Source organism: Antrostomus carolinensis, unplaced genomic scaffold (assembly GCF_000700745.2).
Source record: "Antrostomus carolinensis isolate BGI_N321 unplaced genomic scaffold, ASM70074v2 scaffold23093, whole genome shotgun sequence".
In the NCBI taxonomy this organism is placed as follows: domain Eukaryota; kingdom Metazoa; phylum Chordata; class Aves; order Caprimulgiformes; family Caprimulgidae; genus Antrostomus; species Antrostomus carolinensis.
This window is the reverse complement of record NW_010303547.1, coordinates 19,426-33,037: the sequence shown is the minus strand read 5'-3', so window position 1 is coordinate 33,037 and position 13,612 is coordinate 19,426. Positions and strand designations below refer to the sequence as shown.

The 13,612-nt window shown below is 44.8% G+C and overlaps 1 protein-coding gene across 1 annotated transcript in view; it reads right to left on the bottom strand.

Annotated features, from left to right (window-relative positions):
- Window positions 1-13,612, bottom strand: part of MYBBP1A (MYB binding protein 1a) — a gene marked incomplete at its 5' end in the record, with an annotated part of 59,757 nt that overhangs the window by 26,802 nt on the left and 19,343 nt on the right. Inside the window, 2 exons of the mRNA XM_010164142.1 lie at window positions 9,940-10,008; window positions 11,859-11,990. Of these exons, the coding sequence (XP_010162444.1) occupies window positions 9,940-10,008; window positions 11,859-11,990 (201 nt within the window). The remainder of the gene's footprint in view (window positions 1-9,939; window positions 10,009-11,858; window positions 11,991-13,612) is intronic.

Here is a 13,612-nt window from a genome sequence, read left to right as displayed (position 1 = left end):
TTACCAAAACTGTCCCCTCCAGTTCCCTCACTTGGCTGCTTCTCCCAACACTTTCTAAGCCAGATGTCCCCTCTGCACAACAAAGCCAATTTTCCACAATTCAGGACAGCCATGCAATAGGATTTTCTTTAGGCTGTTCACAAGGCAGCTACCGCATAATGAAGCCTATTTAAAGAGACTTTGCTAAAGTCAAATTTAATAATTTAGGAGATTTAAGAGCAGTAGGCATTCAGTAAAAAAAGAAAACCAACCCACATGTTGCCTAGGCACTGTGTGCCTTTCAGCTGCTGTCCCCAATTCACTAGACCAGTCTTAATGTTGCAAGGACAAAGCTTTTCATCTTTTGAGGACGTTTATCAGCACATAACGAGAAATTAGAATTCCAATTCACTCTAATGTCAACTACTGAAGTTTAGCTTTCAAGTAGTATAAAAAAAAAGAAGTACTCACACGTCAGTAAAATTGTTAGCTTGGAACATTGAAATAAACAGCATTGCTAAGGAAAAAAAAAGTTGGAAATTGTACTGGGTTGAACTTTGTAGATTCATTGATTCGGACGCTCGCCAGCAGACTTTTTCATTTTGCAGAATCCACCGAGAGAAGCACCAGGACATGACAGACTGTGCGTTGCCCCCAGGGAGAGGGACGTGGCTCGAGACCCTGTTCTGCTAGGAGGCTTGCTGAGAAATCCTGCAGAGAAATCCCAACTCCTTTCTTGTGCTTAATCATTTGCAGAGTGGCATTTAAATCCATGCCAACTGAAGGCACAAACAGAAGCAGCCAAACTCTATTCCTCCCTCACCTCCAAACAACAAAAAGGGACCTACCGCTTTCTACACGAACTCTGAAGGACATCCTTGTCCATGAACACAGCCCAGGTTGGCGTTCCATTTTACGCCGTAGAAGCCCTAATCTCTCTTCACTTGCCAACAAAACACCCTTCGAACACACTTACTAGTATTTCCAAGAGCCACACTGTAAACACAGCAGAAATCATTACCCAGAAGTTCAACCAAACAGGTTTCTACCCTGATGTTTTCCTAGTACTTTGTAGCATGAATATAACTCGAGCCCAGATGACCAAGACAGTCACCAATTTCATCACAACCACAGACATTTCCTCCCCTCCTGTTTTTCTTATGCTGTTATTAAATACAAGGCAATGACCTCGCCTCCAAGCAAGCTTTTCCCATTTGCTCTACACAGATATCTACTCATCAAATTGTTGGAGGGGCGATGTTTGTCAGGCTGAGCAGGACACACTTGGGTGGTTCACTCTCTCTTTAAAAACTATCAACTCCCCTACTAATTTCATTTAGTAGGCTAAGAAATTACTCAAGTCTTGGATAATCACTGTGATATGGTATATATCTAACTCAGCAAGGCCATCTGATATGCAGGGCTGTTAATGCTACTGATCACTCCCATTCCTGGATAGCTCCTGCCAGCAGCTGTGTCTACAGTAACAACTAAAGCCTATTTGACCTTTTAATTTTCTTATTTCTTCCCAGCAACAGACTTAGAATGTTTCCTCCATTACTGAGGGTTCGCTACATGATCATCAAGTCAATCAGCTGAACAGTAGTGAGCAGAATAAACACGGTCTATACCTCCAGAATCAGAATTAAGAGGCAAGTAGGAGCTTTTTCATGCTGTTTGTGCTGCACTGAGTATGGTGGAATATGAAGACTGGGACTGCTAACAGGGCAGTTTCTCTGTGCCAGTCAATTAACGCCTGGTATCATTATGGATTCAAATATGGGCTATGCAGGCAAATATCTGCTAGACACTCTTTGCAAATGACACAGGGGCCACTAAAAGGCACCAAGGAATACAACAACAACAAAAGATATGTTGGAAAAAATAAACATAAACAGCTAACAACATGTATGATGCTCCAAAGAGACCCTGCAGACAGAGGTCCCTTATTCAACTGAAATACACCATGAGCACACAAAGTTCTCAATGCAAACACAGGTAAAAAATCAGGCCACGGGGTTTCAAGCACTCAGCTTAAATGTAGACAGGAGGCCCTGAAAAACTGAAACAGATCTTTTTGAATTTTCAACCATCTGACAAAAGTGAAAGGGAGACAGAAACATGGCTTATAAAGCAGTTCATCAGAGAACTACATTTTACTGTGGCATCAGACACCTTTCCAAAGAACTTCAGAGACTATTTATAGATGCTGTCAATGTCCTTCAACTCGCCAAAGGAATACAGTTTCTTTGAGTCCTCCCAATGCAACAGACACTCTCAAAAATGAAAGGTTGGGATGTAATAATCCACCACCCACAACCACCCTAAAGGTTTTGATATTAAAAATCTCTACACAAAAATGTAGAGCACTCTGGCCGTGACCCAGCAAAGCACTTAAGCATTCCACTGTTTCCCCTTCGACTTCAGAGGGACAGTTTACATACCTAGAGGTAAGACATGTCACAGGGCTTTGCTGGCTCATGATCAGATAGCTCAGAAACATGCAAGAGCCCACCCATAGTTCAGCTTTACCCTTGCAAAACACAACATCTCCTTGACCATCTCCTGACACAAAACAAAAACAGGAACAGGGGCAGGACACTGGCTGGAACCAAAGCATGTCAGTTTGACATACATCTTCCAGCTGCAAATGACTTCTCTGTGTTGACTAGAGGGTGCACACTGAAGAGAGGAAGACAAAAAGAAGTCTGCAGGCAACAGCCACTCTATCACACAAGAAGCTATCACTGCTTTTGGGTTACACCATCTGAAGGTTTACTCACCTCAACTAGACCCTGGGACAAGCCCCCCACAGTGACACTTCTAGAAAGGACACAGGCACAGCGTGTCCCACCGCTGCGGAGGGGATGGAGGATGATTTGAAGCAATAGTACCTTTTGGTCAGGTACCATTAGCATCAGCAGCCGGGTTCTCATCTCTGATGCAAAGGAGGCAGAGCTGAACTGGTGCTGGTACTTATCTGGGGAGGTTATTTTGCTTCATTATTGGTAACAGCTATGCAAAATATTCCATAACAAGTCCTTCCTATACCACCTGCTGGAAACTATCTGTGAGAATGCAGGCAAGGGGTGGTGCATTCATGTTGTGATCCATTAGTCTCTCACAGCATGAGGAGGAATACTCCCAGATATCCACCCAGAGGGGTGCTGGCTTCTGAGGCTTTGCAGTGCTTTTACTGTTCTTGATGTATTAAAGTTTAATTACTTTTTAACTTAGATATTTACATAGAACATTAACTGTTCAGAAGGATAACTGTCAACCAGCCAAGACCTTTTATGGCAGGACTTTGGGATCATATTTTACTCTGCTGGTGATGGCAGCTCTGGCACAGAACTACTTCAGTTCTGTAAAATTATGTCTATATATGTTTGATCCCTTTGGGGAAGACTGCCAAAGCACCAAGATTAATTAGCAACTTACCTAAAATACACTCTCCATTAGACAGATCTTAAAGGGTTCCTTGTCACAGACTGCTTTATAAAAACATATTTTGAAATATTAATGAAACTATATGACATAAGATGACATTCTGAACTCTGTCTCAGTGCCCATCCCCATCTCCACACTACGTAAAATTACTTCTATTAGTTGCACGACAGCTCTGCACTTACATCAGCTTTGCAGAGCTCTAGCCAAATTATAGAAAATAAACTCACTTGACAGACAAATATAGCATCATTAAGCTCCCAGCTACTGCAACATCCCAATCAATATAGCTTTAAATGTAAATAAGAAGCCAGGGACGTCTCCAAACTGATGTGTGACCACAGTGCAAAAACAACTGCAAAGGGTCTGAGTAATTGTGTTGAAACAGAGACTCCGAGGGCTGTTCCCAAAGGAAAAGAACAAGGGACAGGTATCAAATCATTTGCCTAAACCCTAGGAAAAAGTTACAGAGCAGAAGTGGTCTAAATTTCTGCCAGTACAAGCAAGATTGGGAAAACACCTTATTCCTGGTAGCAGTGGATGTTTCATTTACTAGTCTTCCTTTCCAAACTGGTTCCAATACGGCTGGTCAACAAGCTGGATTTCTCAGGGAAGAGCATAGTTGTTCCAGCCCAGGCTGCCAGAGGGGCTGTGCTGTTTCCAGTTCAGAGCTGGCACTTGGAGCACGTACTTACCTGCAGAACCCTGCATCAGCAGCAAGCCTGGGTACCACAATGCAACCAGCCACACATCTTCCTTCTTCACCTGATCCGCAAACTAACAGAGTTGTTATTAGGGTAGAAGCATTAGTTCACAGACTCAGCCAGTCCTCTGGCAGCCCCAGCGTGCGTGAAAACAGGGTGGGGGGCAGTGCAGTAAGAAGCCCATCACAATGAACAATGCACCACAGAAGGATTAGTGCTCAACAGCATCAGAGGGACAGCCCAAGACCACACACAGTTACAGCACGAGATGTTACTGTAGCTATGTGCATCATACCCATGCTGCTAAAAATAAACCAAGAAGACATTCCTCACCTAAGGCTCAGGAGGGTTCTGGTATGTAGCTGAGTCATGCCACAATTATTAAATTAAACACATCTTGATCCCTGGTTTATGCTCCATCAGCACAAGCTGAAAAACGAAGCCTTTTGTGTGTATTGAAAAAGCAACACTGCACCCACTGAAACAAGGCACAAGGAGGTAATCTGAAGGTCAAGGTCTCCTGGAAAACTATTGCAGCAGTAAGATCAAATTGTATTAAGAAAGGAGGAAGTGAGAACAAGCTCACACACATTTTTTTTTCTAAACAGAATTTGAGAGAATGTGTTTAGTGCTCGTGGAAGACACCAGACTGACAGCAACATCCTTAGTCAACAAAACAGCACAAGCCTCCCCCACCTGTTAGCATCACACACGTTCTGCTTGGCTAATTGCGAGGCTTTGCACTGCCAGCAGGATCATCTGTGCCAGAAGCTTAATGCAATTCATTAGCACGAGGTCAACTCAAAGGTATAACACAAGCTCCATCTTTGATAACTTGTCATTTTCCCCATACCAGTCTTAGAATTGAAGACTATATCCCCAGCTGATATTTCTACCTAAGCTACTTAGAGTACACGTATGTATGCAGGTACACGTGCAGGAATGGGATTCTAGAAATGTCAGCTACACTTCACTCATGTGTAAGCACCTTGTCTGTAAGAGAAAGTCATCAAATCTGTCTCTATGCACAAAAAGATTGGGATGTGTGCACCAGTCCCATTTTCCTACCACTGAAGACATTTCTGCTGGCTGTTACCAAGTACAAGGTCACAGCGTGACTGATTTTCAGGACCTCGGTCCTCAGAACCACATCCCACAAGCTGGATTAGACTACCTACAAAATTTCATTCTTTACCACTTTCTTTTTTACTTTAAGTTGTAGCACTTCTCACACACTAAAGGTCCTCTTGAAAAGCTTCACAGCAGCTGCCTACAATCTAGTGATCTCATGTAGGTTCTAGTAACTTCTTTCTACAGAAGACAACAGTGCAAGAACACATCAAGGCACGAGGCACCAGGCCATATTATGAGAAGACAGTGCAGCTTTAAGTTATATGTTGGTTTAACTTATACATATGGGAAAGCAAGGATCAACAAGAGTTTAAGAAAAAGATCCCGACTGCTACTGTAGTAAAAAAAGAAAACAAACCACAGTAAAACCCACCAGATTTCTCAGTTCAATAAACGAAAGACATCCAAACACCAGTGTGTTCATTTTTTAAAAGCCTGAAGCATTTTAACTGGCACACAGGCACCTTTGGGACAGGAGTTTTTCTTCTTTAGCTCCACACTTCAGGAAATGTGGAGTTTGAAAAATAGGCCAGTTACCAGGTAACACTGAGCATTCAAAGCCCCAGCTGCCAGAGTCACGGTGCATTTGAACTGCCACAATATGACTCACAGTGTCCTGCAGTCAGGGCGGACTCACAAAAGGTGACAAGTCCAGCCCAGATACATGAATTGCCTGAAACAAGGTGATTTTGCAGATCCACTGTCACACAGATCTTCATCTTGTATCTTTCTGATGTATAGATTTAAACACATCCTAAGTGATTTCAGGGTGGGATGACAACTCCACTTCCCTGGTCGAGCATCCCTTGCCCTTCCTTCCCCAACTCACAAATGACACCAATTTCTCCACCTCTTTCCTTTTCCAAGGAAACTACTGTCTTACTGTCTCCTGCAGGCATCCACGCTCCCGGAGTAACATCAAAGGAACAGAACCTGGCCACACATACAAGCTCCAGTTTCAAGTTCAGCCTCAGTAAGACCACTGCAAATTCACCTTTCTAGTTTAAAACTCGTTATACAGGTTGAGCTCACTGCTAGGAAAACCTTCCGCCCCAACCACTGTGAGTCAGGTCTAAAACTGCCTCAAGAGCTCTCACCCCCCAAAGTGCTGTTCATTTTATCTCACAAATTACTGCAGCACGGAGGTGAACAAGCTCACTGTTGCTCTAGGCATGGAGGAACAGTGTCAGAGGAAAAGGGCTGACTTGATGTCAGTTATACTAGCTGAAGTTTTTGTTCTACAGCTCCCTTTTTTTCTAAGCTTTGCATCAAGATGCACTCTCTGAGAGACCTGCCTTTGCCTATCTCAAAAAGTCCCTTCATACAACGATCACACAGGTCAAAGAAAAACACCTCCCAGAACAGCGTGTGACACCCATCCGATAGCTACAAACACCTCTGTCTTCAGAGACACAATGCTTCTGCTGAGGGTTTGATGTTCTCCAGGGTTTAGAGGTGAGCAACTGCAGGAGACAGGATGCACAGAAAGGCTGCAGCAATGCCAGACCCAGTTGCCCAAGTCATCAGCTACAGCCAAGAGTCGACACAGACAAACTCTGCTTTCCAATATTCCCACACTCACTCCACAGAAGCTGTAATTTCATGTTAATGAACACTGCTGCTCAATTAAAAAAATCACAGCTTTCACCCAGCCACTCCTGCCCCTGAACTGACTATCCCTGTGCCCTGAACAAGACCTGTGAATTGATCAAAGTTAATCTGAACACAGCAAAAGGGCAGGGGGGGAAATAGTATGTGTGCAAGGGGAAGGTAAGTTTTCAGCCAAATCACCCTCACGTCCATTTTGCGACGTAACTGCGTGAACACTTGGGCACCAGGCAGACAGCGAGGTCCCCAGGGTCAGGGCAAATGGCTGGGGTGGGAGAGGCCAGACTGTTCCTCTCCAAGCCAACACCAGCTGTGCAGCATTGCAACAGCTCCTCTCGTGGTTACAACTGCCCACAAATTGAGTCTGACAGCCTTGCAGCAGCCCACTGCAGAAGGCACAGAAACATCTCACCTGCAGTTCAGGTCTGATGTTTCTTGACAAGAGCCCTGGCAGGTCTAGGCCTCTTTGTACACTGCATGGCTTACTGAGCACACAAGGAAACGCGCTGCAGATCACCTCAGCCAGGCTGGTCTGGGGCCATCACCTAGGGATCAAGTCTGACTTTACACCAGAGGCTCCTGAAGTAAGAGCTGGACATGTACACCAGTGGCCACAAGATCTTGCCTTAAAAAACTTTAGGACCAGTCTGGCTGAGAGGAGAGATGGAACATACCCCCGACCTCCACGCTGCTCTCTCAAACTCCCAGGTATTTGGCGTGAGGAGGAAGGAACATCCCCTCCTTACATCCTCCTCACGAACCACTTTTCCTTTCGTTCAAAACTACGCACAAACCCAATCTGAAGGCGCATCTGCTTCTCTCCCTCCTTGGGAAGGGTCTCCCCCAGGCCAGCTGGGATGGTGGCCAGCAGCCCTGCTGGGCCAGAGCCCCCAGGGTTCATTACCAGGCCAACACCAGACACCCAGGAGAGCAGCGAGCCTCCACCTTCCCGTGCAGAGCACGGCTCTCCCCACCCAGCACAGCCCTGAGGACGCCCTGCCAAGGGGATCTGCAGAGCCAAGAAGTCAAAATCACAGTGGGATTAGCTGTTCATACAGATGCAGCAAGGACAGCCAGAACGATCAGCATTAATAACAGGAGTGTTAGAAGGGGAATTAAGCCTCTTGTCTCTGGGACTAAGCTAGTTTAAAGATTAGAAGCCAATATTCAGGGGCTGAAAATGGGAGACTACCCACCCCACTTGCCTCTCAACCATCAGGACTGGCAAAAGTCAGGATATTGACTGACAGGGACAATTAGTGTCTTCAGAACTCTAGAGTCAGGACAGCCCTTTTGGTAGCTCCCCCACCTCACTCCCTCAGAGGCTGCCAGAAGCTGCAGAGGCTCCAGAGTTCTCTCTCTGCTTTACCCACGACATCGCTTTGCCACATACATGAATCTAGCTTAGCCCCTACCCCCTAGGATACCACTAAAGCACATTTGCATTGAGAATCAGTGGAAACATTTAATTGAAATTGGACATTTGATGAGAGGAAACCAGAATTCCTGAAAAGGAAGCAATTTTGCTTCCTTGCAACTCCAAGCTCTCCAGGTTTTACACAGCTTACTCCATGTTGCCTTTGTTTAAACAGTACTATATCCATGTTCTCTATCCGGTCTCCCACACACAGCGCACTGCACATCCTCCCCTACTCCTCCCACCCACAGATAAACAGGCTGTGGAAACAAAGCTCAAGCAGAGAACTGTGGAAGCCCTGGAAGAAGGACAATGCTATTCCCCATGGGAAAGCAAAGATACCCACATAAATGAAGCTATCTGCTTGGGATGCTGTTCTGGGTCTCTTGAGGATAGGATCAAGTATGTGCCTTACAATTAATTTGTTTGTTATTTGTGTAACACATCCTTATTTCTATCCACTGAAATTATTAATAGCTTAATTCACTCTCTCTATTTTTGTTTTTATTTAAATTGGAACCTTTCTTGTTGGGTAAAAGAGCCTGAAATGCAATTTACACTGATAATGTAAAGCAGCCTTATTGTAAACACATACCCAGCCCTTCACATTCCCTCCAATGATCAGAAACAATCAAACAGGTATTTATGAAACAGAAAAGTCAATCTTGGATACATTTCCACAGGGGACATGTCTAGGGGGTGGGAAAGTTTGAGACATAGTGCTATTGGGCTAAAGGGGTTTTGGTTATTAACTGTGTGGAAGGCAACCCCACTGCAGTGCAAATCCAGACAGGCCTCGTTCCCTGCTCACGTGACAGTGAGCTGTGCAGTCACCTTGCAATGTTTTATTGATAAGGCTCTGCTAATTTTGTGTTAGTCTGGCACATGCAGTCAACCATCAAAAATCAGCTCTATAGTACAGGTGGCTTTAAGCTAGACACAGAAGCACGTGGCCTAGAAAATGCAGGACATCTGGCAAGGCACAGAGCAGGACTCGAGAAGCTAACCTCGAGTTAGCACTGCAACTACAACACGCTACATTCATACAGAGGAACATCTTACCAATAAGAAAGCAATCAAGGAATCACTGACTGAAAGCAGCCCCTACAACAGTCAGGCCTCAACCCTGAAAGCTGCAGGCATTTTTTAAAGGAGATGCTACCAAAGAATCCCTGTGCCTGTGAATACATAAGCTACTTCACAGAATCACAGAATGGTGGAGTTGGAAGGGACCTCAGGAGATCATCCAGTCCAACCCCCCTGACAAAGCAGGTTCCCTACACCAGGTTGCACAGGAAAGTGTCCAGGTGGGTTTGAACATCTCCAGAGATGGAGACTCCACACCCTCTCTGGGCAGCCTGTCCCAGGGCTCTGGCACTCTCACCGGAAAGAAGTTTTTCCTTAAGGTTGTCTGGAATTTTCAGTGTTCCAGTTTGTGCCCATTGCCCCTTGTCCTGTACTTCCACAACTTCAGTCACACACCTGAAGAGGTAAGGCAGTATCTGCAAAAGCTGTCCCCATAGGAAATCCACCTGTCAAAACTGTGCAGCCTTAAAGGCAGAAATAGGCATATTAAGCATCATCTGAGCTACCACGATTAAATGACTTCTCCAATTGACTATTTAATACAGCTTCGTTTGTTTGCTTTCTTACCTGCTGATGTTGCCTGGCTCCTGCTGTGATAGACTTGACAAGAGTATCTACTAATGGCTTACACATGATCTGTAACAAAGAAAGACCCAGTCTCTTATTAGTGGTTTGCTGACAGACAGGTTTGTTTTTCAAGCAAAACAGTCTACATTTTACACAGCTTCTTGACTGAGAAGCAAATGACACAAGAAAGAAAAGCGCCCAGAGATCAGCAACAGCTTATTTGAAAATTAACAGTTTTGCTCACACCAGCCCTGAGTGAAATCTTGATCACAAGGAAAACAGCAGCAAAACTCTTAAATTGGAAAAAATCAGGCAAAGATGTCACCTTCTGTCTTCTGCTTGGTTCTTGCTTTAAGTCTGCATCTGCCTGACACTTTATGTAGGCAGTTCACTTCGCACAGAGGAACAGTCCCAGAGGCAAAGGAGAACATGCTGAGTTAGACTGGAGAATGTCAGGGCTTGGGGAAAGATCTGAACCCACATGCTGAAGGGGCCAGAAACAACTGTGTCAGGAGGAAAGTCTCCCTGGAGACAGGTTATCATAAAGTTGTCCTCTGCAACAGCTCTTGATCAAAACAACGTTTCTAGAGGAAGGGTACTTGTCAGCAAAGCTTGATGAACCTCTGTTCTGGCCTAATCCACCAATTTCTATGTTTATAGGCAAAATATTTCTAAATTCAGGGGCACAAGGAATCCACACAAGAAATTAGAAGCATCTGGATTACAAAGACCTTACTGGCATACCTCTAATGTCATCTGTCAGGCACTGGAAGGCATGGTCCTGACAAAGCATGGACAGCATTTTGCTGCAGAGTTCACTGACATATTATGCAGATGGTTGTTCCAACCACACCATCTGAAAGGGTTTCCTTCATTTTTGGGTTAAGAAAACTACTAAAAGAACAGTCAGCTCTAGCAAGTGGGCAAAGCCCAGCTTTAAACAGCCCCATATCTGCATATATCATTACCTTTGCTTTATAAAAGCTTAGAGATTTTGAAAGACATTTCTGGAAGGAATAGTCACATGGAATCCACAGGCTCTAGAAACCTGCAGATGGGATTTTAAGCTTGCTGTCCATGTGGGTAGCACACAACCCTTCTCTTCCCCCTGTTTCACTAACTTACGTGGGTGGCATCATGGGTTGGTGTTCTAAAAAACTGGTTATGCAAAAGAACTCTGTCCTGCATGGATTCCCTCAGAGTCTGAAAGCATCCTCCCCTAGTTACACAAGCCTATGTCTCCCCCCACCCTCCCATCAAACATCAGTTCTGAAAGGTTGAAGCCCTTGAGAAAGGGTTTCTGGCAACTGTCTTGACATCACTCTGACCTAAAAATCCCTGAAGAACCGTATGACATTCACACCCAAGGCCTGTTTCTTAAAAACTGGCTGTCCTCATAGTGGAGACCAGCTCCAGGCAGGGGTCAAGTTTGCAGGAAATACCTCAAACGTTTCAGACACTGACACTGTCTGCAACATCAGGCTTGCAGATTAGATTCCAATTGGGCTCCAGGCTCTACAGCCTCCTTGGAAGAAAACTGAGAAACTGAGCATGCGGTCAGAGGAAAGCTGCACAGGAGCTACAGTAGCTGTTTAAACAAGCTGGCCCCTTCTGCCTTTGCTCATCCACGTCATCTTGAATACTGGTAAAAAATTAGAACTTCTTGGGCTATGCTTTGCAGAACAGCCTTCTGTTCATCTGCATTCTCCATCCACTATCCCAATCCAAACCACAAATGAGATCCTAGCCTTTGACAGCGTGACTATCAAAACATGCACTATTAAGAGTCTGAGCGGGTAAAGATCCTAGGAAACCTTACAGCAGTTTTCAAAGCCCACAATAAAGTGGAGAGGTTTCTCTCCCTACTTTCCCCAGAATTACAATTATACTTTGGAGCCACCAGAAGACAACATACTTACTGGGAAGCGTCTGAAGAGATCATGGAACATGGAGCTTGTAAGGGCACTGTTCCGTTTAGTCAAGAATTGTGTCAGTGCTTGCTGATATATTAAAGCCACCCTCTCCAGATCCAAACAACCTGTGCTCAAAAGCTAAAAGGAAAAAGCAGAACAAAAAAACAATTCCCAGTGAAATGCAAGGATCAATCACTAGCAATGAAGTCATTCATTTCAACCAGTGCACACAGATTTTTCCAGCAACTATCTATTCTTGAGTAGTTTATATGATACAGGCCTACGAGATAGAACAGAACCATGAAAAACCAGCAAAGTGTGCCCCCAACCTGCTCTGTCAAGTACCGACAGCAGTATGACCAGGTCAGCGATGGGCAGCAGCTTTCTAGACTACATACACTGCCTGTAGCGTGGTGTAGTGTGGGGGCTGTACTTCCAGGTTTGTGGTGGGCATGTCTAACACATATTAGGTTCACAGAGCACTCAAAGACGATCCTGCAGCAGCTGTCCTGTGCACATGGTGTTATCAGCTGTAGAGCTGTCTGAATCTGTAGATACTAGTGTATGTAGATATCCAGATCTACATACACTTAGGAGCTATGTCCAGGATTTCCAGGTACCCAGCAGAGAAGCCCTAGCTCTGATGAGGAATCCAGCAATCCCAGAACCATGTAGATAACTCTAATATCCCCTCTGGTGGGGAACAAGAAACCCAGGCACACAGCACCCAGCTGAGACCAGCACAGTTTAGATCTAAACTATGGATCTAAATGGATAGATCTAAACTAACACCACAGGAAGTGCAGAGAATCGCATCCCAACATTCCTGACTCTTCTCATATTGCCAGGGAAGCACAGCTCTCCGGGAAGAAAGAAAAAATAAGGCCCACGAGGGCAAAGCTGTGATCTTCACAATAGTGGACAGGCCTTTTGTAAATCTCTGCCCAAGCAATCTTCCGTGGCCACATAGCAAGTTAAAGCCATGGTGGTAATGTTGTGTCCTGTTCTCAGGTCGAACTCCCAGTGCTACTGCAGCTGAACACAGGCTAGAGCAGAACAGGGCAGATGGCTCTTGAAATACATGACTCTAATTTTCTAACCAAGTGTCTATACTTAACACTTATTTGACATACACATCTGCAGGGGAAACATTAATTCCTCCTCCCATACATATGTTTAGGGTAAAAAAATTTCTTCTGCAGTAAACAGGTTTTTCCATAAATTTGGCTACTGCATTTGGTTCTGCTCTAGCTCCACTTTGCTGAAGAGCTCCAGGTTATGCTCACAAAGCTCACCACAACTTTGTCTCTGGTTCCCCACTGCAAAACCTTCCTGGCCTCAACACAGTGTCAGCACATCCAGCAGCATCACACAAACTAAACTGTGTCACCTCCCTCAAACCAGCAATTCCTTTTGGCTGCTGGCTGTGTCTCTGGCTGATCAAGACCACAGCTCTGTTCCTGCAGGAATAACAACCTTCCCTGTGAAGGACAAGGAAGCACTGGGATGCTGTGAAGTATGTCTCACTCCAGCCACAACGTCAAGTATGTTGTTTATATTCCCCACAGATCTCTTGTTTTTCTTTCCAGAAAGGCCCAGCACAGAACAAGAGCTGCTTGGATTAACACTCCTGGTTTCTCACTGAGCCTTAGAAACACTGGCTATCTTTTCAGCTGCTAATAATATCTCAGTGTTTGTAATTTCCAGGCCCTCCCTTATCATGAGGTAGCCCTGTTTATTTTCCTCACCCACAAAATGTC